The sequence below is a fragment of the Leucoraja erinacea genome, chromosome 1 (assembly GCF_028641065.1).
Source record: "Leucoraja erinacea ecotype New England chromosome 1, Leri_hhj_1, whole genome shotgun sequence".
Taxonomy (NCBI): Eukaryota; Metazoa; Chordata; class Chondrichthyes; order Rajiformes; family Rajidae; genus Leucoraja; species Leucoraja erinaceus.
Genome location: NC_073377.1, coordinates 21,143,190 through 21,169,326, shown reverse-complemented (window position 1 = coordinate 21,169,326; position 26,137 = coordinate 21,143,190). Strand labels below are relative to the sequence as shown.

General features: G+C 43.8%; 1 protein-coding gene across 1 annotated transcript in view; it reads right to left on the bottom strand.

The window, feature by feature from the left end:
• Positions 1-24,417, bottom strand: part of poli (polymerase (DNA directed) iota) — a 55,232-nt gene extending 30,815 nt beyond the window's left edge. Inside the window, 5 exon segments of the mRNA XM_055661648.1 lie at positions 5,161-5,278; positions 5,280-5,317; positions 7,229-7,393; positions 12,153-12,284; positions 21,019-24,417. Coding sequence (XP_055517623.1) covers positions 5,161-5,278; positions 5,280-5,317; positions 7,229-7,393; positions 12,153-12,284; positions 21,019-21,349 — 784 coding nt within the window. The 5' untranslated portion in view covers positions 21,350-24,417.
• Between the last annotated feature and the right edge of the window lie 1,720 nt (positions 24,418-26,137).

Genomic DNA, 26,137 nt, shown 5'->3' with positions numbered 1-26,137 from the left:
GCATAGAGGCATTGAGCTCATCAAGGAGTGATGCATCGCTGTCACTTGAGCCACTACTTGGTTTTGCCTTGAAGGAAGTTAAGGGCCTGTCCCACTTGGCCGTCATTTGAGCGTCACGCAGATGGCGCTCGAAGATTTTGTACATCACAAAATCCTGGCGCGGCACTGCCTATGTCACCACGCACCATGCGCACCTCACATGCGTGTCCCGACGCGCGCATCATGCGTCGTGACGGTAAATGTCGCGTAAATGACGCGCAAATGACGGCCAAGTGGGACAGGCCCTTTATGCCGTGCAAGCCCTGCCACAGCTGCCGAATGTCTGTCTGCTCCTCCACTGTCTCTTCACTTTTCTGATGGCCTTATCCAGCTTTCTCAACGTGTTCTGTCACATTCAATGAACCAGTTGTGCATAATCACAGATCTGAACTAGGAAACCAAACTAAATTAGCTTGTGTATGTCTTCTGGTTTAAATTGCCTCTCCTCATTCCTCATACCAAAATATAAAGTTTCATATTGCTCAGGATTATATTTCATTGGTTACCCATCTGCCCGAGCACCACCCTGCTTACATCTACTTGAAGACTATTAATACACTTCCCACCGTCCATTACATCTACAAGCTTTGTATCATCTGCAGACTTGGAAATTTGCCTTATCCACCCATGTCCAAGTCGAGAACATACAATCCATCAACATGTAACTTGACATCGTGTTTGGCACAGGCATTTTCAACATGTTTAGAAAAGTGGTCGTTTGCACCAACTTCTGTATGTTTCTCTTTCAATAAATTGTGTACATTTCCTTTTGTATAAACGATAATCATTCATTCCTACTTTAATTTTTATTACCCATCTTCTTTCCACTTTGGTACAGACCCTTTTATCCCTCATCCTTTAATCTTGATGACACTTTAATAAACATCATTTGAAAGTCTGTTTATACCATGATAATTCTTTATAATGTTTCATCAATTAACTATCAGATTAGTTAGACATAAATTGCCTTTAATAAATATATAATGGCTTTGCCTATTTAATTCACACATATCCAATTAACAGCAAATTTCGGTCATGCTTTTTGTTTCTCAAACATTTTCCACAATGGACGTCGAACAGTTTGGTCTGTAGTTACTGAGATCATCTCTGCAGCCTTTTTTGACTGTGGGTATCTATCATATCTATCTATCATATCATATCTATCTATATACTTTTGAAACTGTGTGTGTGTGTGTGTGTGTGTGGGTGTATGTGTGTGTGTGTGTGTGTGTGTGAGTGTGAGTGTGAGTGTGTGTGTGTGGTGTGTACAGCATTTTGCCTTTGAAACGTATGTCCTCAAAAACCAGAAGCAAAAACGCGGAGATTTTTACCATTTCGATAGTGATTTAACTTATGAATTCACAATTCCACTCCTCATTAAATTTGGTCATTTATCTCTACACATTTTCAATAAAATTCTTCACAAAACTTACTGTTTCGTTTAAATCAGACTGCTGCCCAGCTGCGGACGTCACAATGCCCTTGCTCGCGGCAATCTCTCCCCCTCCTTCCCTCCCTTTCACAATGCCTTTGCACCTGGCCCAACTGGCCCCGCCCAGCATGCCTGGTGGCTCAGCACGGCCCTGCCCGGCCCGCTGACCTCACAATGCCTTTGCACCTGGCCCAACTGGCCCCGCCCGGCCCTGCCCCCCCAGCATGCCGGGTTGTAGGTTCCATTGGTGGTTGGTGGGGGGTGGTTAGAGGGAGGGGGTTAGAGGGAGGGTGGTTAGTGTGTGTGACGCGACAGGCTGCTCCCCTGAATTCCATAGAGCTACCGACAACTTTCGTGCATGAGACGCGCACGCTTCATTTCCATAACATTCTGAACCCATGACGCACGGTTGCATTTCATAGAAACATAGAAATTAGGTGCAGGAGTAGGCCATTCGGCCCTTCGAGCCTGCACCGCCATTCAATATGATCATGGCTGATCATCTAACTCAGTATCCCGTACCTGCCTTCTCTCCATACCCTCTGATCCCCTTAGCCACAAGGGCCACATCTAACTCCCTCTTAAATATAGCCAATGAACTGGCCTCAACTACCCTCTGTGGCAGAGAGTTCCAGAGATTCACCACTCTCTGTGTGAAAAAAGTTCTTCTCATCTCGGTTTTTAAAGGATTTCTCCCTTATCCTTAAGCTGTGACCCCTTGTCCTGGATTTCCCTAACATCGGGAACAATCTTCCTGCATCTAGCCTGTCCAACCCGTTAAGAATTTTGTAAGTTTCTATAAGATCCCCTCTCAATCTCCTAAATTCTAGAGAGTATAAACCAAGTCTATCCAATCTTTCTTCATAAGACAGTCCTGACATCCCAGGAATCAGTCTGGTGAACCTACCCTGCAGTCCCTCTATGACAATAATGTCCTTCCTCAGATTTGGAGACCAGAACTGTACGCAATACTCCAGGTGTGGTCTCACCAAGACCCTGTACAACTGCAGTAGAATCTCCCTGCTCCTATACTCAAATCCTCTTACTATGAAAGCCAACATACCATTCGCTTTCTTTACTGCCTGCTGCACCTGCATGCCTACCTTCAATGACTGGTGTACCATGACACCCAGGTCTCACTGCATCTCCCCCTTTCCCAATCGGCCACCATTTCGCTCTCTCTGTCTCTCTGTCTCTCCCCCTCTCTCTCTCTCTCCCCCCCCGTCTCTCTCTCCCCTCTTCCTCTCCCCCACCACCCCTGCCCCTCCCCCCCCCCTCCCTCCCCTAGACCCCCTTTCCCCCCCTCCTCTCCACCCCTCCCCTACCCCCTTCCACCCCCCCCACCCTCCCTCCCCCCCCCATTCCCCCCCTCCTCCCCCTTCCCTTCCCCCCTCTCTCCCCGTCTCTCTCTCCCCCTCTGTCTTTCCTCCCGTCTCTCTCACCCCTCCTCCCCCACCCTCCCCCCCTCGCCCACCCTCCTCTCCTCCTCCTCCCTCCACCCCCCTCTCCCTCTGTCTCTTGCCCTTCTGTCTCTGCTCCTTTCTCTCTGCCCTCACTCTCTACTCCCCCCCCCCCCCCTCTCTAGACGTGCCTGCGAGTTGGGGGCTATGCGTCAGTGGATAGGGCGGTTAAGGGGTAAAAGGGGCAAATTAATATATCAAGGGGGGTGGTTAGCGTATGTGCGGGGGTGTAGTTAGTGTGTGTGATGCCACATTTTACTCACTGGTAATTGTTTCGCTTATCTGGGCTCATTTTGCTCAATCGTCCATCTATGCTGCCTTCCAGCAATAATGCCAAAAGTGTAAGATTAGAAAGCTCATCTGACCACACATCAGAAACTTGTCCCTCTATTTTGTCATATAAAACCATTTTATTTCTTGTTCTGTTTCTATTCATCTCTCCCAATTGGCTAGGCGGAAGGAGTCAGGGAATAGGAAACAGTTTATAGGCCGGACCCGCTGATTTACTCGAGCACTTTGTGTCTTTGTCTCGTCTGAATCATGCTTTCCACCACACACTCAGCCCTGGTTGTAGGTATTAGTTGCGATATCAGCTGCTGTTCAAATTCATTCATACTTCCTACAGTTATGAGTATCCATGACACAGGAAACATCTTTCTGCTCCCACAGGGCAGAGGAATGCACATTCCATATGTGTGAGTAACCCTGCCAGCCCTCTATTTATTAGGTTAATTAAATAAAGAAGATAACTAAAATACTAGCGATTTTAATTAGCTTGTGTTTTGTGTTTTGTGTAATCTGTGTTTTGTTTTTTTAATTTCTACAAATTTTTGTTCAAAGCAAATACTTATTTAAACCCAACAGGGCTTATCTCCCATTCTCATGTAAAACTTACTTGACTTTTTCCCCTCATTTTTTTCAGTTCTGAGCTAAAACAGCTTCCTAGCAGAATGTGTTACAAATGGCCTCAGGGTCTTTTGTATAAGCACACACAGATGCAGCTTCTGCTTGTTGCCACTACTGCCGCCGCTACAGCTACGGGGCCGAGTCGGGTCTCCACTGTCGCTGCGGTTGCTGCCGCTGCTACAGCTTCGGGGCTGAGTCGGGTCTCCGCTGCCGCTGCTTCCGCCGCTACAACTCCGAGGCCGAATCAGGTCTCCGCTGCCGCTGCTTCCGCCGCTACAGCTACGGGGCCGAGTCGGGTCTCCGCTGCCGCCGTTACAGCTCTGGGGCAGAGTCGGGTCTCCACTGTCGCTGCGGTTGCTGCCGCTGCTACAGCTGCCGGGCCGTCACAGGTCACCGAGGCCGCCGCAGCCGTCACACCACCGAGGCCGTCGGCGCCACCATTAGGCCTCGGCGGGGACGGAGACGGGGACGGGGAATACGACGGAAAAAAAAGTCGTATCCCCCGAAGGAAGAGACCAAAACATGTTTCTACCACCCCACCCACACACATACACCGCTTAATAAAACAAAATTAACTAAAACATGACAAGGCACAAAAAGAAAGAAAAAAAACATGCGGACTGCAGGTGGGCCGCAGCTGTTAAGCCAGCGCCGCCATCTTGGAACAATGGTATATGGACACACTGATCTGTTTTGTAGTCAATGCCTACTATGTTCTGTGGTGCTGAAGCAAAGCAAGAATTTCATTGTCCTATCAGGGACACATGACAATAAACTCTCTTGAACTTGAATTACTTTAAATAGGTGCCCACTGATACCAGAATTACAATCAATACTTCCTGCATAAAATGTAGCTGAGAAATTTTAAGAGAAAACACTTTGTGGATCTGAGAGTCACAGAGGCTTATACTCAAATGATATATGGGACAAATTGTTTTTCTGGATAGCATTAACCAAACACAATAGCTGTAGGAAGCAGAGACGTTTAGATTTATTCTAAGATTGGAATATCAATCCCTAGACACAACTGAAGGATCATATGCAACAGTGCAACACCTTGGAATTATTTAGCAACTTTATCAAAGTAAAACAACTCAAGGATCTGTGCAGATGCATTATCAGATGAATTTGATTCTGAGCAACATAAGGAGGCATTTGGATACATGCACAAAGGAACAGATTTTAATGTGTTTTCGAAAGAAAAACAAAAGGATAGAATGGCAGAAACAGGCATGCACAGAACCTAAGTGATTGGGCCACAGAAAGTTGACAGAAGAACAGTAAATAGCTAGAGGACAGAGTTTATGGTGCAAATGTACTTACCCTGGTTACTGTACACATGACCTGACACAGAAAAATCCGCAGGGACAACACCACTTCCAATCTGCTGCAATCTCTTCTCCACTAGATCAGTTATGTCGATAAAATTTTCATCAAAACCCCAGTCTTTCCACGAGTGGACTGAACTCTTCCAGTAATTCTAGAAACGCATCCAAGTCAATACAGTTTCAGTTTGCATTTCCTTGTAAAATCTTCTACTTAATTTATCCAGTTTTGCATCATTGATTTTCATTTTTTGTTGTGATTTTGAACTTTCACGCAAATGCATCAGTAACAAAAATAAATACACCATTCTCCACTTAAAAAACCTGAACTATGATTTTCATAGATCTGTTTATACATCATAAGTTTCCATTTGTATTATCAACTGCCACTACACTTAAAGCAAATGATTCATTTTAATGTGATATCCTACAACAATGACTTCCATTTCCTAAACTTGCCTCATGAAGTACTTTTCTTCTGAGTAACACAATCTTCTGATAAACCCTGCAGCCAGTGAAAATACCCATTGCAGACTCAGTCGTGCTTTCTAATAGTGATTAAAATCACGAGAGGAATAGATTGGGTAGATGCACAGAGTAAGGGAATCAAGCACCTGGTGACATAGGTTCAAGGTGAAGGGGAAAAGATTTAATAGGAATCAGAGCAGTAACCTTTTCACACAAAGGGTGGTGGGTGTATGGAACAAGCTGCCAGAAGAGGTAATTGAGGCTGGGACTATCCCAACGTTTAAGAAACAGTTAGACAGGTGCATGGATAGGACAGGTCTGGAGGGATATGGACCAACCGAAAGGAGGTGGGACTAGTGTAGCCGGGACATGTTGGCCGGTGTGGGCGAGTTGGGCCGAAGGGCCTGTTTCCACTCTGTATCACTCTATGACCTCTGCAGTCTGACCAGCTCCTTATTCATGGACATGGACGGGGGGGGGGGGGGGGGGGGGGGGGGGGTGGTGAGTCTTGGGAGGAGAAATAGATGGGAATCCAGGCTTCAGGGCACAGGGGCACCGGGGGGGCTTTGTAAGGGGGCAGGTGGGGAGAGAGGAGGAAGGTGGGTTAGTTACAGGTTAGCTAAAATTGGAGAATTTGTTGTTCATACCGTTGAGTGTAAGCTACCAAGTGGAACATGAGGTGCTGTTCCTCCAGTTTGCATGTGGCTTACAATCCAAAGTTATGGGCAATGAATTCTACAATTTTAAGTAACTTCAATAGACAATAGACAATAGGTGCAGGAGTAGGCCAATTGATGTCCTTTCCTCTCCCCTTCCCCCACACCAACACTCCGCCCCTTACCTTTTCCAACTATCTTCCCCTGGACCCTGGCTGACCCCCCCCCCCCCCCCCACTTTACCACCAATGGACGTTAACCAGCTTCACAGTTTGCAACTAAGTAACCCTCTTGGGTTCAGACCTGTTTCCATCTCTAGCTTGGTCCAACAATCTGCCAATTCCCTTGCATGAAGTCTTCCGATGCTGGCCGTGATTGATCTGAGTGCTTCTCGTTTCCAGTTTTTGAGATCAATCAGTCTGAAAAGTCCTGAGCCGAAACATCGCCTATCCAGAGATGCTGCCTGACCCACTGAGTCCCACCAGCATTTTGTGTCTGTCTTTGATATACACCATTCCTTGTTATTACAAGAAAATATCTACTTGCAACAAAAGCTTTTCACTGTACCTTGGTATATCTGACAATAAATTAAACTGAACTTGCATGAGATACCAGAGACGACTGGTACTTGTGAAAGTGCACATGTGACTTATCTTACAGAAGAAAGGGAAAGAAAAATCAATTATTGAGTAGAGGGACCTTATGAAAACATAAATATATGTTAAAAAAAATATGAATAGATTAATAAGGGTGTCAGGGGTTATGGAGAGAAGGCAGGAGAATGGGGTTAGGAGGGAGAGATAGATCAGCCATGATTGAATGGCAGAATAGACTTGATGGGCTAAATGGCCTAATTCTGCTCCTATGACATATGACATGACTTTATGAAAAATGCTAAAATGTTATAAATGCCTGGTTATATTTAATAGAGGTTACATGTACCTGTGATTTTGTATGATATGTCCCTGTAGGGTGTCAAGTCTTCTCCGCAGATAAGGATCAATTGGGGGCACCTGTCCTTGGCTACGCTGACTGACATTATTTTATTTACCCCATACTTCCTGGCTTCATAATTACAAGTGACCACCAGATGTTTTTGATGAACAGCTGAAAAGACAAAAAAAAGGCAGAAGGCATTTGTAAACATCAGGGCACAAATCTTTTGTTCTAAGCAAACCATCAAACTGAAAGGGGCCGGCACGGTGGCTCAGCAGTAGAGTTGCTGCCTTATGGGCCTGTCCCGCATAGGCGATTTTTCAGCGGTTGCCGGCGAATGTCAAGCTAACAGCAGTCACGTGAAAAACCAGCTAGTGGAACGGCAACTGTCAAAGTGGAACACACACACACACATCACTTCCTTCACCAGCCTGTTAAGCAGGCGGGGGACAGGGCAAGCGGGGGAGCACTCCCTGAGTGCAATTCACACAGTGCAAAGCCAAGGTGATACATACACACACTGCGATGAACAGAAGAACGCTGTAATTAAGATGGCTAAAGCACAGTGTACGCTAAGTCCTTTAAAAGATGGTGGGAGGGGGGGGAGAAGGAGTGGAGACAACTTTTAAGAAGCCAGAGATACACAGCTGTGAAGTTCGGCAGACATTTAACATTACCGGTCGGTTATCCTTGCTACTGAAAACTACTGCTTACGTTTTTTTTCCCCAATGAGATTCACCGGTCAGCACCGGCTACAACCTACGAGAACTTACAAGAACCTTCAACCTCCTAGCAACCCACTAGGACCTCCTGGTGACCGACCTACGCCATGAGAATTCTTGCTACTTACTCTCTATAGCGGCTTCATTGTGGTCGGCGCTAATATTTCAACATAATGAGGCCGCGACTAGTTCCCAGAATGCAGGAACTCCTCACGACCATGAAGGGGACTCCCCGACAACCACCCACGGACATGTGGCGACCATGTGGCCACTGCATAGTCTCCTGCAGTCACCTAGAAAGTCGCCTAAGTGGGACAGGCCTATTACAGCACCAGAGACCTGTGTTCGATTTTGACTATGGGTGCTGTCTGTATGAAGTTTGTATATTCTCCCTGTGACCGGATGGATTTTAGAAACATAGAAACATAGAAATTAGGTGCAGGAGTAGGCCCTTCGGTCCTTCGAGCCTGCACCGCCATTCAATATGATCATGGCTAATCATCCAACTCAGTATTCCATACCTGCCTTCTCTCCATACCCTCTGATCCCCTTAGCCACAAGGGCCACATCTAACTCCCTCTTAAATATAGCCAATGAACTGGCCTCAACTACCCTCTGTGGCAGAGAGTTCCAGAAATTCACCACTCTCTGTGTGAAAAAAGTTCTTCTCATCTCGGTTTTAAAAGATTTCCCCCTTATCCTTAAGCTGTGACCCCTTGTCCTGGACTTCCCCAACATCGGGAGCAATCTTCCTGCATCTAGCCTGTCCAACCGCTTAAGAATTTTGTAAATTTCTATAAGATCCCCTCTCAATCTCCTAAATTCTTTTCCATGGGTGCTCCAGTTTCCTCCCACACTCTATAGACGCACAGGTTTGTAGATTAATTGGCTTCTGTACATTGTAAATTGTCCTTTGACAGTGCTAGTGCACAGGGTGATCGCTGGTTGGTGAAGACTAGGTGGGCCAAAGGGCCTGTTTCCACGCTGCACTCGAAGTTCTAAAGGTCTAAAGTCTGAATCGACGTAACAGTAACCGTCATAAATTTAATAATCTAAAATATTTACAAATATGTGTTGGCTGTTACCTCCTAAGGAAAATTAAAGGACTGCAATAACAACTACATGTTGAAAGGGGATACTAGCATCATGTACCTTGTAATGCAGGGTTGCTAACCATATATGACCAGGTTCAACAATATATATACTCAACAATATATATATATATATATATATATATGGTTATTATATATATATATATAAACTCAGCGGGTGAGGCAGAATCTATGGAGCAAAGGAATAGGCAATGTTTTGGGTCCTGACCCTTCTTCAGACTGATGTGGGGGGGGCAGGAAAAATAAAGGAAGAGGCAGAGACAGTAGGCGGTGGGAAAGCTGGGAAGGGGAGAGGAAGGAGGGAGAAAGCAAGGACTACCTGAAATTGGAGAAGTCAATGTTCATGCCACTGGGATGTAAACTACCCAAGTGAAATATGAGGTGCTGCTCCTCTAATTTACGGTGGGACTCACTCTGGCCATGGAGGAGGCCCAGGACAGAAAGGTCAGTTTCGGAATGGGAGGGGGAAGTTGAAGTGCTGAGCCACCGGGAGATCAGGTTGATTATTGTGAACTGAGCAGAGGTGTTGGGCGAAACAATCACCAAGCCTGCACTTGATCTCACCGATGTAGAGAAGTTGACACCTGGAACAGCAGATGCAATAGATGAGGTTGGAGGAGGTGCAGGTGAATCTCTGCCTCACCTGGAAAGACTGCTTGGGTCCTTGGATGGAGTCAAGGGGCCAGGTAAAGCGACAAGTGTAGCATTTCCTGCGGTTGCAAGGGAAAGTACCTGGGGAGGGGGTGGGAAGGGCCAAATTGACCAGGGAGTTACGGAGGGAACAGTCTCTGCGGAAAGCTGAAAGGGGAGGAGATGGGAAGATGTGGCCAGTGGCGGGATCCCGTGGAGGTGGCGAAAATAGGGAGGATTATATGTTTTATGCGATGGCTGGTAGGGTGGAAGGTGAGGACAAGGGGGACTCTGTCCTTGTTACGAGTGGGGGGATGGGGAGTGAGAGTGGTGCTACAGGATATAGAAGAGATCCTGGTGAGAGCCTCATCTATAGTCGAAGAGGGGAACCCCTGTTCCCTAAAAAATGAGGACATCTCCAATGCCCTGGTTTGGAACACCTCATCCCGGGCGCAGATGCGGCGTAGACAGAGGAATTGGGAGTAGGGGAGTTGAGTAGAGTCCTTACAGGAAGCAGGGTGGGAAGAAATGTTGTCAAGATAGCCATGTGAGTCAGTGTGTTTGCTGTAGATGTCAGTCAGTAGTCTGTTACCTGCGATGGAGATGGTGAGATCTAGAAACGGTATGGTGATGTCGGAAATGGTCCCGGTGAATTTGAGTGCCAGATGGAAGTTAGTGGTGAAATGGATTAAGTCATTGAGTTCTGCATGGGTGCAGGAGGTAGCACCAATGCAGTCGTCAAGGTAGCGTAGGTAGAGTTCGGGGATAGGGCCATGGTACGCCACGAACAAGGATTGTTCGATGTACCCTACATATATATATATATATATATATATATATATATATATATGCACTTAGGCCACCAGGATTGTTGGGCCAAAACGCAAACACTTTGGTACAGAGGACTGCAAAACTAAATGAACATTCACAGCCTTAAATCAAACCAACGTTCACCGAAATGTATTTAACAACATTGGTTTGAATTAAGGCTGTGAATGTTTGGTTAGTTTCGCAGTTCTCTGTACCAAAGTGTTTGTGTTTTGACCCAACAATCCTGGTGGCCTGAGTGCAGCCTGAAGCAAGCACCTCATTAGATTAGATTAAATTAGATAGCCTTTATTGTCATTCAGACCGAAGTCTGAACGAAATTGCAGCAGTCATACATATAATACAATAAAAACAACAATAAACACATATTAACATCCAAACTATTGTGCAAACTAACCCTAATGCATGTCCGCACCTTGCACTTTTCGTTACTTCAATTGGGAATTGCTCTTTTTGAAGGAGAAAACTCTTCCTCAGACAATCCTCAAATAATGTGAAAAATTTATATAGATGGGCCTATTTATGAATTCTCCATCCAGGGGAATAGTTTTTTTATAATTATTCAATGAAAACTTGAGGACATTATGAAGCTCTTTATTAAATTTCTTCTTAAACCCAATGCTTTTTTTTTTTAATGTTCCTGATTCCTTGAACGTTTGAGATGCCTAATTCAGGTCAGAAACTTTTGAATATTTAATTCATTGCTCTACTCAGTAAAAAAAAAAACTGGCAGACACACAGCCAATTGAGACGCTGACTTTATCACTGTGGAGCTAGAAGGAATACTCTTGCTTCTCCGGCACCAGAAATCAGTACTTGGGACCACTGATGGGCTCAGCCTCCACCCCCAGTCCCATCCAATACCAACAATGTCCAATCCTGCTTCCCATCAACTCCAACCTAACTTCACAACCCAAACGAGGCCCAACAACCACTGCAGAATCAAGGCTGATTCTCAGTATTTCTAGAACCCCCAGTTAAATCAGGGTTGATTGATTTAACGATAAAGCATGGAAACCAGCCCTTCAGCCTTCCAAGCTACTCTGGCCAGCATTCATACTAGTTCTATGTTATCCCAGTTTCGCACCGCTCCCATCACACCTAGGGCAATTTGCAGAGGCCAATTAACCTACAAACTCGCACACCTTCGGGTTGCAGGAGGAAACAGGAGTACCCAAGGGCACAGGGAGAAATCGTGCAAACTCCAAACACCCAAAGTCAGGATCGAACCAGGGTCTCGGGTGCTATGAGGCAGCAGCTCTATCACTTGCATCACTGTGCCTGCCGCCCCTGTGAAGTTACTCTGAACATTCAGTTCAAATGGACGACTAGCTTCTCCCAATGCAGTTCGTCAGACTGCACGCTTTTAACTTTCCATTTAGGGCTTAAATTCCCAGTTAAATTAAGTGGATGAGTGAGCTGGGTTGTCAACATTATGAGAATGATGGTGTTTGTAGCTATTAACAAGTAAGTTCACAGGGGTAAGCAGATACCTCCTTGGGTTTTGTACACAATTCCAGATCAGTGATATACGTACCAACGGAGACTCCAAGTGGGTTTGCCACAAATCTATCCATCACAAATTAATATATAATGTGAAGCATTTCATTTAAAATTAACAATAATGTTTTTAATTACCTAAAGGCATTCCTCTGTATTCAGGGTGTCTCAATGTTTCCACCTGGGCATAGTAGCAATCCAGATCAATGTGCACAATTACCTTGAATCCCAGGATATCAGGGTCTTGAAAGGCCTGATTATCACAATCACCTGAGGGAGAAAAGCAGAATGTTCAATGGAGTTTTCCTGATTTGAAAGCAAAGGCGTTCAGGGAGATTGTGCTTTACACGGACTGAGTGGGAAGGGTGTGCTCCAAATGTAGTTTCCATGCAAAAGGAGTGAACCATACTCGTCCCTCCAGGTTTAGGCACAGTTTTTAACCAGTCATCATTCATCTGAACCATTCTCTCTACAGCTAGAGTGCGATCTTGACCGTCCTTCTACTGCATTGGAGACATTGGAACTATCTGTAATCGGACTTTATCTTGCATTAAATGTTATATCCTTTATCTGTAACCTGTGGGACGTCTCGATTGTAATCAAGTATAGTCTTTTCTTTGACTGGATAGCACGCAACAAAAGTTTTTTCACTGTACCTCGGTACACGTAACAATAATAAACTAAACTAAACACCACTGAGAAAAGGGCCATAGGCATTATTCAAAATAGATATTGATAGCAACTACGAAATGTTTCTGGTTTTAATAAAGATGTGTTTGGAGAATGGAAAGAGTCAGATACATAAGGAGAGGGGAGGATTAATTTAGCATTACTTTAGCATTCTTACTCCTCCCGGCACACATGCAGTGTTTTGAAGTCACTCACCCGAACAATCCATTTTGTTGGGGAACGATGGCTGTAATAGTTGGCAGTAGTGATGAATGAATAAAGTTATCCCACATTTAGGCATTAGCATCCTTTGGCTAAAAGTGAGGGGAAAATGGGTCTAATTGCCTCTGGTGTTGCACAGAGCCCAACAATTGGTATTTCAAATTACGGGTTTTCACTCATTTCATGCTAATGTACAAGTTCACCATTTGCCCCCGAGTACAATCATTAAATTAGATTAAGACTAGACAATAATCCTTTATACCCCTAGCACAAACTCAGATGCATGGTTTCGAAAAGGCAGCCTAAATTCATAGAACTGCGAGATAGTCAGACTGTCTTCAAAATCAAGATGAAAAACTGGATGTAGCAAAAATAAATTTTTACTATCTTTCAGAAAGACTAGAATCACAATCAGGCTGAACTGGACTGAATGTACTGATTCCAGGGTTGCAATGACATTGACTCCAGGGATAAACAAATCAGCAATCGTGAGCTTTTAACGGGTTGCTTCTGTATCTACAGCAAATCATGTTGTGGCATTTTCAAGACATTCATAGGATTGAGGCAATTCTGAAAAAGCCAAATTGAAATGATTAATTATTGGTAAGAAGGTATTCTGAAGTTAATTTTGCAGTCACTAGGAAAATATTTTGTATATTTGTAAAAGTAGTAATATAAATTCCTAATGTACACTGAGTTTTAGAGTAACAAGTATCTGCAACTGAAAGAGAGTAACATTACAAAACCAAATAACTGTCAAAGAAGAGAGTGCATAACTTTAAGGTGAGGGGTGTCAAAGTTTAAAGGGGATGTGCGTGCCAAGTTTTTTTACAGACTGTGGTAGGTGCCTGGAACGCACTGCCAGCAGTGGTGGAGGAGGTAGCTACTGAATTATAGTGGCATTTAAGAGTCTTTTAGATAGACCCGCAGGTGTGCAGGGAATAGACAGATATGGATCATGTGCAGCCAGAGGAAATTAGTTATTGACTGTAGCTCTACCTTCAACACCATAATCCCATCAATACTCATCACTAAACTCCTGGACCTAGGGGTCAGCACATCCTTCTGCCACTGGATCCTTGACTTCTGCCACCCCTGCAACAGACTGTTCCAGCCGCTGCGGTCAGGCAAACGCCTCCGTTGCCATGCAGTGAGAACGGAGAGGCTGAGAAGGAGTTTCTTCCCAGAGGCAATTCGGACTGTAAACGCCTTTCTCACCAGGGACTAACTGTACAGAACGTTTTTCCTTCTATTATTTATTACGTAAAATAATATGTGTGTTATGATTGTGTTTATAATTTGTCTGGTTGTTTTGTTGTTCCGCGAGCATTGCCACTTTCATTTCACTGCACATCTCGTATGTGTATGTGACAAATAAACTTGACTTGACTTGACTTGACTTTATGACCCACTGACTGCAATCAGAGTGAGGATAGTGACAACACATCCTCCACAATAATCCTCAAGCATGTGTTCTCAGTTCCCGAATATACTCTACACTAAAGGCTGTGCAGCCAAATGCTCCTAACTCCTCCTACAAGTTTGCAGTTGACAACATTGTGGTGGGTCGGATCACAAACACTGGCGGAGTACAAGAAGGAGATGGACAACTTAGTAACATGTCGTCAGATCAATAACCTCTCCCTCAATGTCAACAAGACAAAGGAGCTAATTGTCGACCTCAGGAACTGAGGCGGAGTACATGCCCCAATCAGCATCTAAGTGCCAAAGCGAAAAATTGGTGAGAGCTTCAGTTCCTTGGGGTAAATATTACCAACGATTCGTTTTGGACCAATCATATTGAAGTGACAGCCAAAAGGGTACACTGCCATCTCTACCCTCTTAAGAGAAATTCAACATATCTTCAGTGACTCTTACAAACCTCTACAGATTCACCGTAGAAAACATATTGTCGGGTTGCATCAGAACTTGGTTTAGGAACAGTTCTGTCCAATGCCGCAACAATTTGCAGAATCGTGAATGTAGTCCAGTCCATCACACAAAGCAGACGCCCTAACATTAACTGCATCGATACTTTACGTGGGCAGCCTTGCAAAGGAAAGGGTAGAAAGGGTGCAGAAAAGATTTACGAAGATATTGCCAGAACTCGAATGCCTGAGCCATATGAAGAGATTGAGCAGGCTACAACTATATTCCTTGGAGCGCAGGAGGATGTGGGGTGATCTTGCAGAAGTGTATAAAATCATGAGAGGAATAGATCGGGTAAACACACAGAGTCTCTTGCCCACAGTCAAGAACCAGAGGACACAGGTTTAAGGTGAGGGGGGGAAATATTTAGGAACCTGAAGGGTAAATTTGTACACAAATGTAATGAGCTGCTGGAGGATCTAATTGAGGCAGGTACTATCACAATGTTTAAAAACACATTTAGACAGGTACATGGTAGGTTAGGAATTAGAGGGATATGGGCCAAATGTAGCCCAGTGTAGATGGGACGTGTTGTCTCTGTGTGGCAAGTTGGGCCGAAGGGTTGTTTTCACACTGTTTAACTGATCTTGTGGGATATTCTCAATCTCCAACTAAAAAGACATCCCAAAGATGCTATGAGTTAGTGCCAACCCATTGTTTTTATCATTATAATATCCTCCTTTATGAACCATTATATGAACTTTGACAGAATGCACTGCCAAAATAGCCAAAAGAAATAGCTTATCACCTCTTTTCAACTTTCAGGGTGCTCATAAAAAAATATTTAAACACAAATTTCTCAACAAAGTTTTGTTACTTCTTAACAAAATCAGTTGTTCATCGTTGGTTCAACACATATTAAGAGACCTAGTATGGTGCAGGGAATTATAGACCAGTTAGCCTGACATCAGTGGTGCGGAATATGCTGGAGTCAATCATAAAAGATGAAATAGCGGCACATTTGGATCGCAGTAACAGGATCGGTCCGAGGCAGGATGGATTTACGAAGGAAAAATATGCATGACTAATCTTCTGGAATTTTTTGAGGATGTAACTAGGAAAATGGACAGGGGAGAGCCGGTGCATGTAGTGTACCTGGCCTTTCAGAAAGCACTTGATAAGGTCCCACATAGGAGATTAGTGGGCACAATTAGGGCACATGGTATTGGGGGTAGAGTGCTGACATGGATAGAAAATTGGTTGGCAGACAGGAAACAAAGAGTAGGGATTAACGAGTCCCTTTCAGAATGGCAGGCAGTGACTAGTGGGGTACTGCAAGGCTCGGTGCTGGGACCGCAGCTATTTACAATATACATCAATGATTTGGATGAAGGGATTCAAAGTAGCATTAGCAAATTTGCAGATGACACAAAGCTGGGTGGCAGTGTGAACTGTGAGGAAGATGCTATGAGGATGCAGGGTAACTTGGACAGGTTGGGTGAGTGGGCAGATGCAAGGCAGATGCAGTTTAATGTGGATAAATGTGAGGTTATCCACTTTGGTAGCAAAAACAGGAAGTCAGATTATTATCTAAATGGTGTCAAATTGGGAAAAATTGAAGTACAATGGGATCTGGGGGTCCTTGTTCATCAGTCATTGAAAGTAAGCATGCAGGTACAGCAGGCAGTAAAGCAAACAAATGGCATGTTGACCATAACAAGAGGAGCTGAGTATAGGAGCAAAGAGGTCCTTCTGCAGTTGTACAGGGCTCTAGTGAAACCACACCTGAAGGACATTCTAACTATTGAGGGAGTTCACAGGTTATTTCCCGGGATGGCGGGACTGTTATATGTTGAGAAAATGGAGTGGCTGGGCTTGTATACTCTGGAATTTAGAAGGATGAGAGGTTATTTTACATAGAAACATAGAAAATAGGTGCAGGAGTAGGTCATTTGGTCCTTCGAGCCTGCACAGCCATTCAATATGATCATGGCTGATCATCCAACTCAGAATCCTGTACCTGCCTTCTCTCCATACCCCCTGATCCCTTTAGCCACAAGGGCCACATCTAACTCCCTCTTAAATATAGCCAATGAACTGGCCTCAGCTACCTTCTATGGCAGAGAATTCCAGAGATTCACCACTCTCTGTGTGAAACGTCTTATTGAAACATATAAGATTATTAAGGGTTTGTACACGCTAGGCAGGAAACATGTTCCCGATGTTGGGGGAGTCCAGAACCAGGGGCCACGGTTTATGAATAAGGGGTAAGCCATTTAGAACAGAGATGAGGAAATATTTTTTTCACATAAAGAGTTGTGAGTCTGTGGTATTCTCTGCCTCAGAGGGCAGTGGAGGCTGGTTCTCTGGATACTTTCAAGAGATAGATAGATAGGGCTCTTAAAGATAGCGGAGTCAGGGGATATGGGGAGAAGGAAGGAATGGGGCACTGATTGTGGATTATCACATTGAATGGCGGTGCTGGCTCGAAGGGCCGAATGGCCTACTCCTGCACCTATAGTCTATAGCTCTATACCTCTTTAAAATTTGGAGGGCTTGCCCAATCTGACCTGCCACATATATCTTCCTGTGCCTTTTGCAATTCCTACAGTATTTGCCTTACTGTTCCCATTTATTCATTAAGCAGATAACCATGTCTCCGTGGTCACTTCAGTTTACCCTAACAGAGACTTCACCTTCTCTGAGACGATAGATGTTTTTCTTCCTACAGATGCAGACTTATTAAAAAATTCCACAATTTTCTTTGTTATAGTCATGGAGCGATACAGTGTGGAAACAGGCCCTTTGGCCTACCTTGCCCACACCGGCCAACATGTCCCAGCTACACTAGTCCCACTGGCCTGCGCTTGGTCCATATCCCTCCAAACCTGTCCTATCCGTGTACCTGTCTAAATGTTTCTTAAACATTGGGATAGTCCCAGCCTCAACTAATTCATCTGGCAGCTTGCTCCACACACCCACCACACTTTGAGTGAAAAAGGGTGAAAGTTGTGTTCTTGCCTCTGTTAATATTTTTTCTTAATTACCAAAATAAATAACACATTTCACATTATATTGTGGCATGGTGGCACAGCGGTAGAATTGTTGCCTTTCAGCGCCAGAGACCCAGATTTGATCTCGACTCCGGGTGTTGTCTGTACGGAGATTGTACGTTCTCCCCGTGACCTCCGAGATCTTCCGTTTCCTCCCACACTCCAAAGATGTACAGGAACGTAGGTTAATTGGCTTGGTATAAGTGTAAATTATCCCTAATGTTTGTAGGATAGTATTAAAGTGCGGGGATCGCTGGTCGGTGCAGACTCAGTGAACCGAAGGCTCTGTTTCCGTGCTGTATCTCTAAACTATACTAGACTATATTCCACCTGCCAAGTTCTGACATTTGACTGTGTTGTTCTTTTGATACCTATGGCTGAGGTTTGTCTAGCTTTTATCCCATATGTTCACTCCAGCTTTACTGGATGGATCATGACGTGTCATACTAACGAAAAGATTGCGAGGAAGACCGATGTGGCTTGTGGTTGCATTAATATTTAACATTTTAGGTAGTTTTTGAGTAAATTAATGAATTAAAGTGCTAGCCTTTGAAATTGTATTGTTATAGGGTTACTCAAATTAATTTTGCAATGAGAAACTGACTAACAACATCTTAACAAGACCTTAAAAGATTCCAGTGTGTCTTGGCCTGTAATTCCATCTACAGATGCTGCATTCACCCAGGTAACCAAAGCCTGGTGATGCTAGGAGACTGCAAGGTGACTTGGATAGGCTGGGTGAGTGGGCAAATGTTTGGCAGATGCAGTATAATGTGGATAAATGTGAGGTTATCCATTTTGGTGGCAAAAACAGGAAAGCAGACTATTATCTAAATGGTGGCCGATTGGGAAGGGGGGAGATGCAGCGAGACCTGGGTGTCATGGTACACCAGTCATTGAAGGTAGGCATGCAGGTGCAGCAGGCAGTAAAGAAAGCGAATGGTATGTTAGCTTTCATTGCAAAAGGATTTGAGTATAGGAGCAGAGAGGTTCTACTGCAGTTGTACAGGGTCTTGGTGAGACCACACCTGGAGTATTGCGTACAGTTTTGGTCTCCAAATCTGAGGAAGGACATTATTGCCATAGAGGGAGTGCAGAGACGGTTCACCAGACTGATTGCTGGGATGTCAGGACTGTCTTATGAAGAAAGACTGGATAGACTTGGTTTATACTCTCTAGAATTTAGAAGATTGATAGGGGATCTTATAGAAACTTACAAAATTCTTAAGGGCTTGGACAGGCTAGATGCAGGAAGATTGTTCCCGATGTTAGGGAAGTCCAGGACAAGGGGTCACAGCTTAAGGATAAAGGGGAAATCCTTTAAAACCGAGATGAGAAGAACTTTTTTCACGCAGAGAGTGGTGAATCTCTGGAACTCTCTGCCACAGAGGGTAGTTGAGACCAGTTCATTGGCTATATTTAAGAGGGAGTTAGATGTGGCCCTTGTGGCTAAGGGGATCAGGGGGTATGGAGAGAAGGCAGGTACGGGATACTGAGTTGGATGATCAGCCATGATCTTATTGAATGGCGGTGCAGGCTCGAAGGGCCGAATGGCCTACTCCTGCACCTAATTTCTATGTTTCTATGTTATGCTAATGCAACATTAATCTCCACATCCACTCTATCCAGACCTTTCACTATCCGGTAAATTTTGCTCAGATTCCCCTTCATCCTTCTAAACTCCAGCGAGTACAGGCCCAGAGCCATAAAACCATCTACCCGAAATGTCACCTACTCCTGTCACCAAAGATGCTGCCTGATTCGCTTAATGCCTTATAAAGCCTCAGCATTACTTCACTACTTTTATATTCTAGTCCTCTCAAAATGAATGCTTATGCCCCTGTCCACTTAGGAAACCTGAACAGAAACCTCTGGAGACTTTGCGCCCCACCCAAGGTTTCCGTGCAGTTCCCGGAGTTTGCAGGTGGTTACTGGAGGTTGTAGGTAGTGGAAGCAGGTAGGGAGACTGACAAATACCTCCGGGAACCGCACGGAAACCTTGGGTGGGGCGCAAAGTCTGCAGAGGTTTCCGTTCAGGTTTCCTAAGAGTGGGACAGGGGCATAACATTGCATTTGCTTTCCTTACTGCTGATTCAATTTGCAAATGAACCTTTTTGGGAATGCTGCACCAGCACTCCCTGGTGCCTGTTTGCTCCAATTTCTGAATCCTCTCCCCATTTAGATAACAGTCTACGCTTTTATTCCTACCAAAGTGCATGACTACATAATTTCCTACGCTGTATTCAATCTGCCACTGTTTTGACCACACTGCCAACCTATCCAAGTTCTTCTGCATAGTCCCTGCTTGCTGTACAAGACCTGCCTCTCCACCTATTTTTGTATCGTCAACAAACTTGGTCACAGTCATCAGTTCTATCATCCAAATCATTTATATACAACGTGAAGAGTAACGGATGGAACACCATCAGTCAACTGCAGCCAACGAGAAGAATGAATGAACGAATTAATAAGTTTATTGGCCAAGTATTCACATACAAGGAATCTGCTTTGGTGCTCTGCCCACAAGTGACAACGACATAGTGACAGTTAGGAATGCCATAAAATATTAAACATTAATAATGAAACATTATTGGTTAAGAAGCCCCCTTTATTCCAACACTGCCTTCTGCCATTCCACCAACCTTCTATTCCTGTTAGTATCCTCCCTCTATTATCTTGGGCTCTCCTGTTGTTTAACAGCCTTGCGTGTGGCACCTTATCAAAGGCCTCTGAAAATTCAAGTAAGGTGTACAATAGACTAATAATTCACTTAAGATAGACACAAATGCTGGAGTAACTCGGCGGCAGAGGCAACATCTCTGGAGAGAAGGAATGTGTGACAGTCACCTTTGAGATCAGCAGCGACGTGATCGAGTGCAAATGATCACGTTATCTTCTAACCAGTTTCCCATGCGCGTTTGAGAGGGAGAACTAAAACATATTTTTTTAATATTGGATTCGCGCTTTATGAGATTAAGTTATTAAAAAGACTCAATGTTAACATGATAATGAATGCAAGTGTTTTTGCTTGTTTGCAGCAAAGCAAACATCAGAGATCGAGCTCATGCTGTTTTCTTGCCGTTGGTTGTCGCTGACTCGCCTAAAACTGGTCATTAAGTTCGCTGTACTTGTTAAGTCTTGCTACAACTCCAATTTGACAGTTCGAAACGGCCTTTCAGATTCACTGGTACCTGTCAATTCACGACTTGCTGCTGCAGGACTCAGAGGGTTGCTATTACTGTTTTCAATGGTGCAACACCATTCCCTTTCTTCCTCCTCCTCCTCTTGCAAACTGAAGCGATGGTCAGCTGCAGACCCACTTGCTTTTAGCTCCATCAACGGACAGCAGCCCCCGACGTTGCAGACCAGGAACCCGGCTTTATCGTAAATAAACAAGGAAACGGCACGATAGGTGGACAACCAAAATATTTCACAAACATTGAATCTGTGATGCACGTTGCTGTGCTGGTGAATTTGGTAGCGGCATAAAACGCGAGGCATAAAACTTATCAGAGAAAGCATTTATTCAAAGTCAATGAAGAGGCAACGATTAGATTCATCGACAGAAAGGGATATAAATTAGACACACACACGCACAACATTTTTAAATGAACCAGAAGTAAAACGAAATTGTTTGGTCTCTTTTCACCCCAGTATTTGTACGCAACATAGTAAACCCTCCATAGACACAAAAAGCTGGAGTAACTTAGCAGGACAGGCAGCATCTATGGAGAGAAGGAATGGGTGACGTTTCGGGTGGAGACCCTGTTCCTTCCATAACAGTGACTGCTGAGCAAGTTAAACTACAGTACAGTAATCAAATCAAGAGATTCCCATGAAATTCGAAACATTAGGACTGAGTCTGAGAAATATTCGGTGTCACATTAGGCATGTTTTTGAGATACAGCATTGTGCTATTCAATATTATTCTCTGATTTGCAAACTCATACCCATGGTTCTGGTAACACATATCATCCACTGAGTCTTAAGTAGGCCTGACCAAATGTTTCGATGGTAATAAATTAGACACTGTTTACGGGTGGAAAATGTGTTGCAGATTTGCTTCTTGGTTTACTTATTAGTCTCTTTGACTAAAGAGGTTGGGCCATAATACTGAAGTGTTTCCTGGAATTAATCCACTTCTCGGAATAGATGAGGTAAGCCTGTGGTGAAATGCAGCATTGATAGCCACCAAAGCAAGCTGTATCTGCAGCAGCCTTTGCCTCAACAATATCTCACACTTTTGCCACAATACTTTTAAAAACTGCATGATTATTTTTGGCATCTTCTAATTTAAGAGATTGCATGAGAGGAATATATCGTGTCGATGCACAGAGTCTCTTGCCCAGAGTAGGCGAATCGAGGTCAAGAGGGCATAGGTTGAAGGTGAAGGGGGAAAGATTTAATAGGAATCTGAGGAGTTAACTTATTGGGGGTGTATGAAACAAACTGCCAGAGGAGGTGGTTGAGGTAGGGATATCCCAACATTTAAAAACAGTTAGATAGATCTGTAGAACTGAAGAAGGTCTGAAATTTTGCGACCCGAAACGTCACCCATTCCTTCTATCCAGAGGTGCTGCCTGTCCTGCCCAGTTACTCCAGCATTTTATGTCTAACATGGATAGGACAGGTTTGGAGGGATATGGGCCAAAGGCGAGCAGGTGGGACTAGTGAAGATGGGACATGTTGGCCGGTGTGGGCAAGTTGGGCCAAAGGGCCTGTTTCCACACTGTATCACTCTATAACTCCATGTTGTTTTTATTTTGACATATTCTTGCAGATAAGGCAAGGAATCAAATTAATAGCACAAAAATAGGTCACTTTGGTCTAATAAAGTAACTATGTGGCTGAAACCACTCTCCAATTTTCAGTCCATTGGCATGTAACTTTTGGAAGTTCAAGGGCGTATCCAGATTTTTTTAGAGCATGGTGCGAAGTTCTGCCTTCATTGCTCTTTCAAGCAAGAGGTTCTAGATGCCACACACTCTTTCTCAGTTCCAGGTCTAATCCTTTGAAACCTATCTTAAATCTATATCACTCAATTATTTGCCTCTCTCCAAATGGAAATGGATCGTTCCCGTTCATCATATTTTGGCACTTCATCATTCTACATTCCTAGACTAAATCTTTCCTCACCATTATTTGTTCCACAGAAAACAAACCAAGCCTAGCAAATCATCGTCATAACTAAAATTCCCTAGCCTTTGTGTCATCTTCACAAATCCCAAATTAATCATTTCTTGCACTGTCACATTTTCGCTATTCTCGGATGATCTGATGTGCACACTGTACTCAGCCAGTCCAGTGTTTCATTTTAGCATGAACCCCTTGCTATTACAGTCCATGACTCTGCATAGAAATGCAAGAATTCCGCACATTCCTAACTAACTTATTTAACTCTCCCAGGATGTGTGGTTACGCACTTCAAGATATCTCTGCTTTTTGACTCTTCGTAGCTTCCCATTTATTGTAGTGTAATGAGTGCTTCAAAGTTGGTATGGACTGAGTGGGCCAAAGGGCCTATTCCTGTGCGGTGTGATTCTATGACTTCACTGTTGTGTCCCTTGCTCCCCTCCGAAAACCTTGCTAATTCTTAATCATGGTCCCCACATTGAAACAAAATCAATTCTATATATCATGTAAAGCCCTGTGGAACCCCACTCCATCAAGTTTCCAGTTATTAAAACATCCATCCATCATTATCATTTGCTTGTTGGCAGAGGTAAATAAGGCCAGTAAAGATGTATATGGAATCCCTTCTTTCACAGAGGTTATGGCTGTGTTGAAGATTTATTTTATTAATTTTCAAGATTCATTTATGAGTATAGAAGTTGGGAGGTCATGTTGCAGTTGTAAATGACGTTGGTGAGACCGCATTTAGAATATTGTGTTCAGTTCTGGGCACTATGTTATAGGAACGATATTTTCAAGCTTGAAAGGGTTCAGAAAAGATTTACGAGGATGTTGCCAGGACTAGAGTGTGAGCTATAGGGAGAGGTTGAGTAGGCTGGGTCTCTATTCCCTGGAGCGCAGGAGGATGAGGGGAGATCCTATAGAGGTGTACAAAATCAAGAGAGGAGTAAATCAGATAGATGCACAGAGTATTTTGCCCAGAGTGGCGGAATCATGGACCAGAGGACATAGATTCCTGGTGAAGGGGAAAGGATTTAATAGGAATCCAAGGGGTACCTTTTTCGCACAAAGGGTGGTGGGTGTATGGAACAAGCCCAGAGGAGGAGTTGAGGCTGGGATTATCCCATCTTTTAAGAAACAGTTAGACAGGTACATGGATAGGACAGGTTTGGAGAGATATGGACCAAGTACAGGCAGGTAGGACTAGTGCAGCTGGGACATTGTTGGCCGGTGTGGGCAAATTTGGCCGAAGGGCCTGTTTCCACACTGTATCACTCTATGACTATTTTATGTCATAGTCAAAGCTAGAATCTGTTGCCCATCTCTAATTTCCCTTGAGAAAGTGGTGATATAGCCCTTCCCGTGAAGGTATTCCCACTGTGCTATTTCAGAATTTAGACAAAATGGCGAGAATAGAACAACAATATGTTTCCAAGTTTAAATGGAGTGCAACTTTTGAGGTGAATCTGAAGTTATTGGTATTCTCATGGGTCTGCTGCCCTTGTATTTCCTTGTGGTAGAGGTTGCTGGGTTCAGGAAAACTTTCAGAATAGTCTGAGCAGGCTACAGTGCATTTTGTTGATGCTTCACACTGCTGCCACAGATTAAAGGGAATGAATGTTTAGGGTGGGGGAATATATCACTGATGAAATGGGCTGCTATGTCCTGGATGGTGCTGAGCATCTTCAGTTGTTGCAACTTTCTTTTCTTAAAAAGGCATGAGATGGGTTTTCATAAGACATCCATGGATTCACATTTATCACTGTCAATATCAGCTTTCCAGATTTATTTAAAGATATCAATTAAATTTCCCAAACTGCCACAAAGAGAATATGAGCTCATATCTCCCTTTTATTAGCCTAGGTCTCGAGATTTTCATTCAACAACAAAACCACAGTGCATGGAATCCCATCTTTGTTATTGTAGCATGTATGTTCGGCACTTGGTATCCAAGGGTAAACACTGTCTATGCAACCTCAGTCCACCGGGAAAAAGGGGAGAGGAAAGCATGGGCAAATAATGATGCAATTATGAATGAGAAAATGACAATAAATATAACTTCCAAAGCAAGCTGTAAGTTGCTGATCTGAACCACACCAAATGGAAAGGTGTCAAGTACAGTCAGTAGCACTTCTTTATAAATTAGCAGGAACAGTATACTCTTGCCAACACTTGAGAGTATTGTAGAGGGTAGAGGGGTATTGTAGAGGGGTCACAGCTTAAGGATAAGGGGGAAATCCTTTAAAACCGAGATGAGAAGAACATTTTTCACACAGAGAGTGGTGAATCTCTGGAACTCTCTGCCACAGAGGGTAGTTGAGGCCAGTTCATTGGCTATATTTAAGAGGGAGTTAGATGTGGCCCTTGTGGCTAAGGGGATCAGAGGGTATGGAGAGAAGACAGGTACGGGATACTGAGTTGGATGATCAGCCATGATCATATTGAATGGCGGTGCAGGCTCGAAGGGCCGAATGGCCTACTCTTGCACCTAATTTCTATGTTTCTATCTGTAAGGACATATTGCAACAGTGAAAACTGTGCAAATATAAGCATACTTTTTTTTTTAAGATCAAATGCAGCCCAGACATTTAGATTCCAAAGGAGAAAAGAAGCTGAACATTTAAATGTTGTATATCCAAACTATAAATAGAATCAGAATCTGCAAGCAATAACTGATGAAGCACACCCATTCTAAATTACTTTTCATTCTAGACATTGACCTTCTTCATATCTCCATCCATATAACCATCAGAATTCCATGTTAAATAGGTTTGCAATCTGTTTCACTTTTTCTTTTGATTGAGTTTTCATTCATAGGAATTACTTCTTGTTGACCTCTTTGTAAAAGATCCGAAGTCTATCATTTACTACCCGTGAAAATAATTCACATATTTCCTAATTTAAGTTCTATGTTTATGCACCAACGATGAGAGGAATTACCCTAGGAGCTCACAAATTCTAATCATTAAAGAGCCAGCACCTCCTATAAAGTCCTCAGTCTGATGTTTTCTTGTTTTAAGATAACATTTTGGAAACCTTTGCGTAAAACATTATGCGGTAGGATAAGCCAAATTATCTGTTATAAAATGTAAACGTTCAGAGGCAGCCAGCCCAATGCTCAATAGAGAGAGAGAGAGAGATATAGAGGAGAGAGAGGGGAGAGAGAGAAAGAGAGAC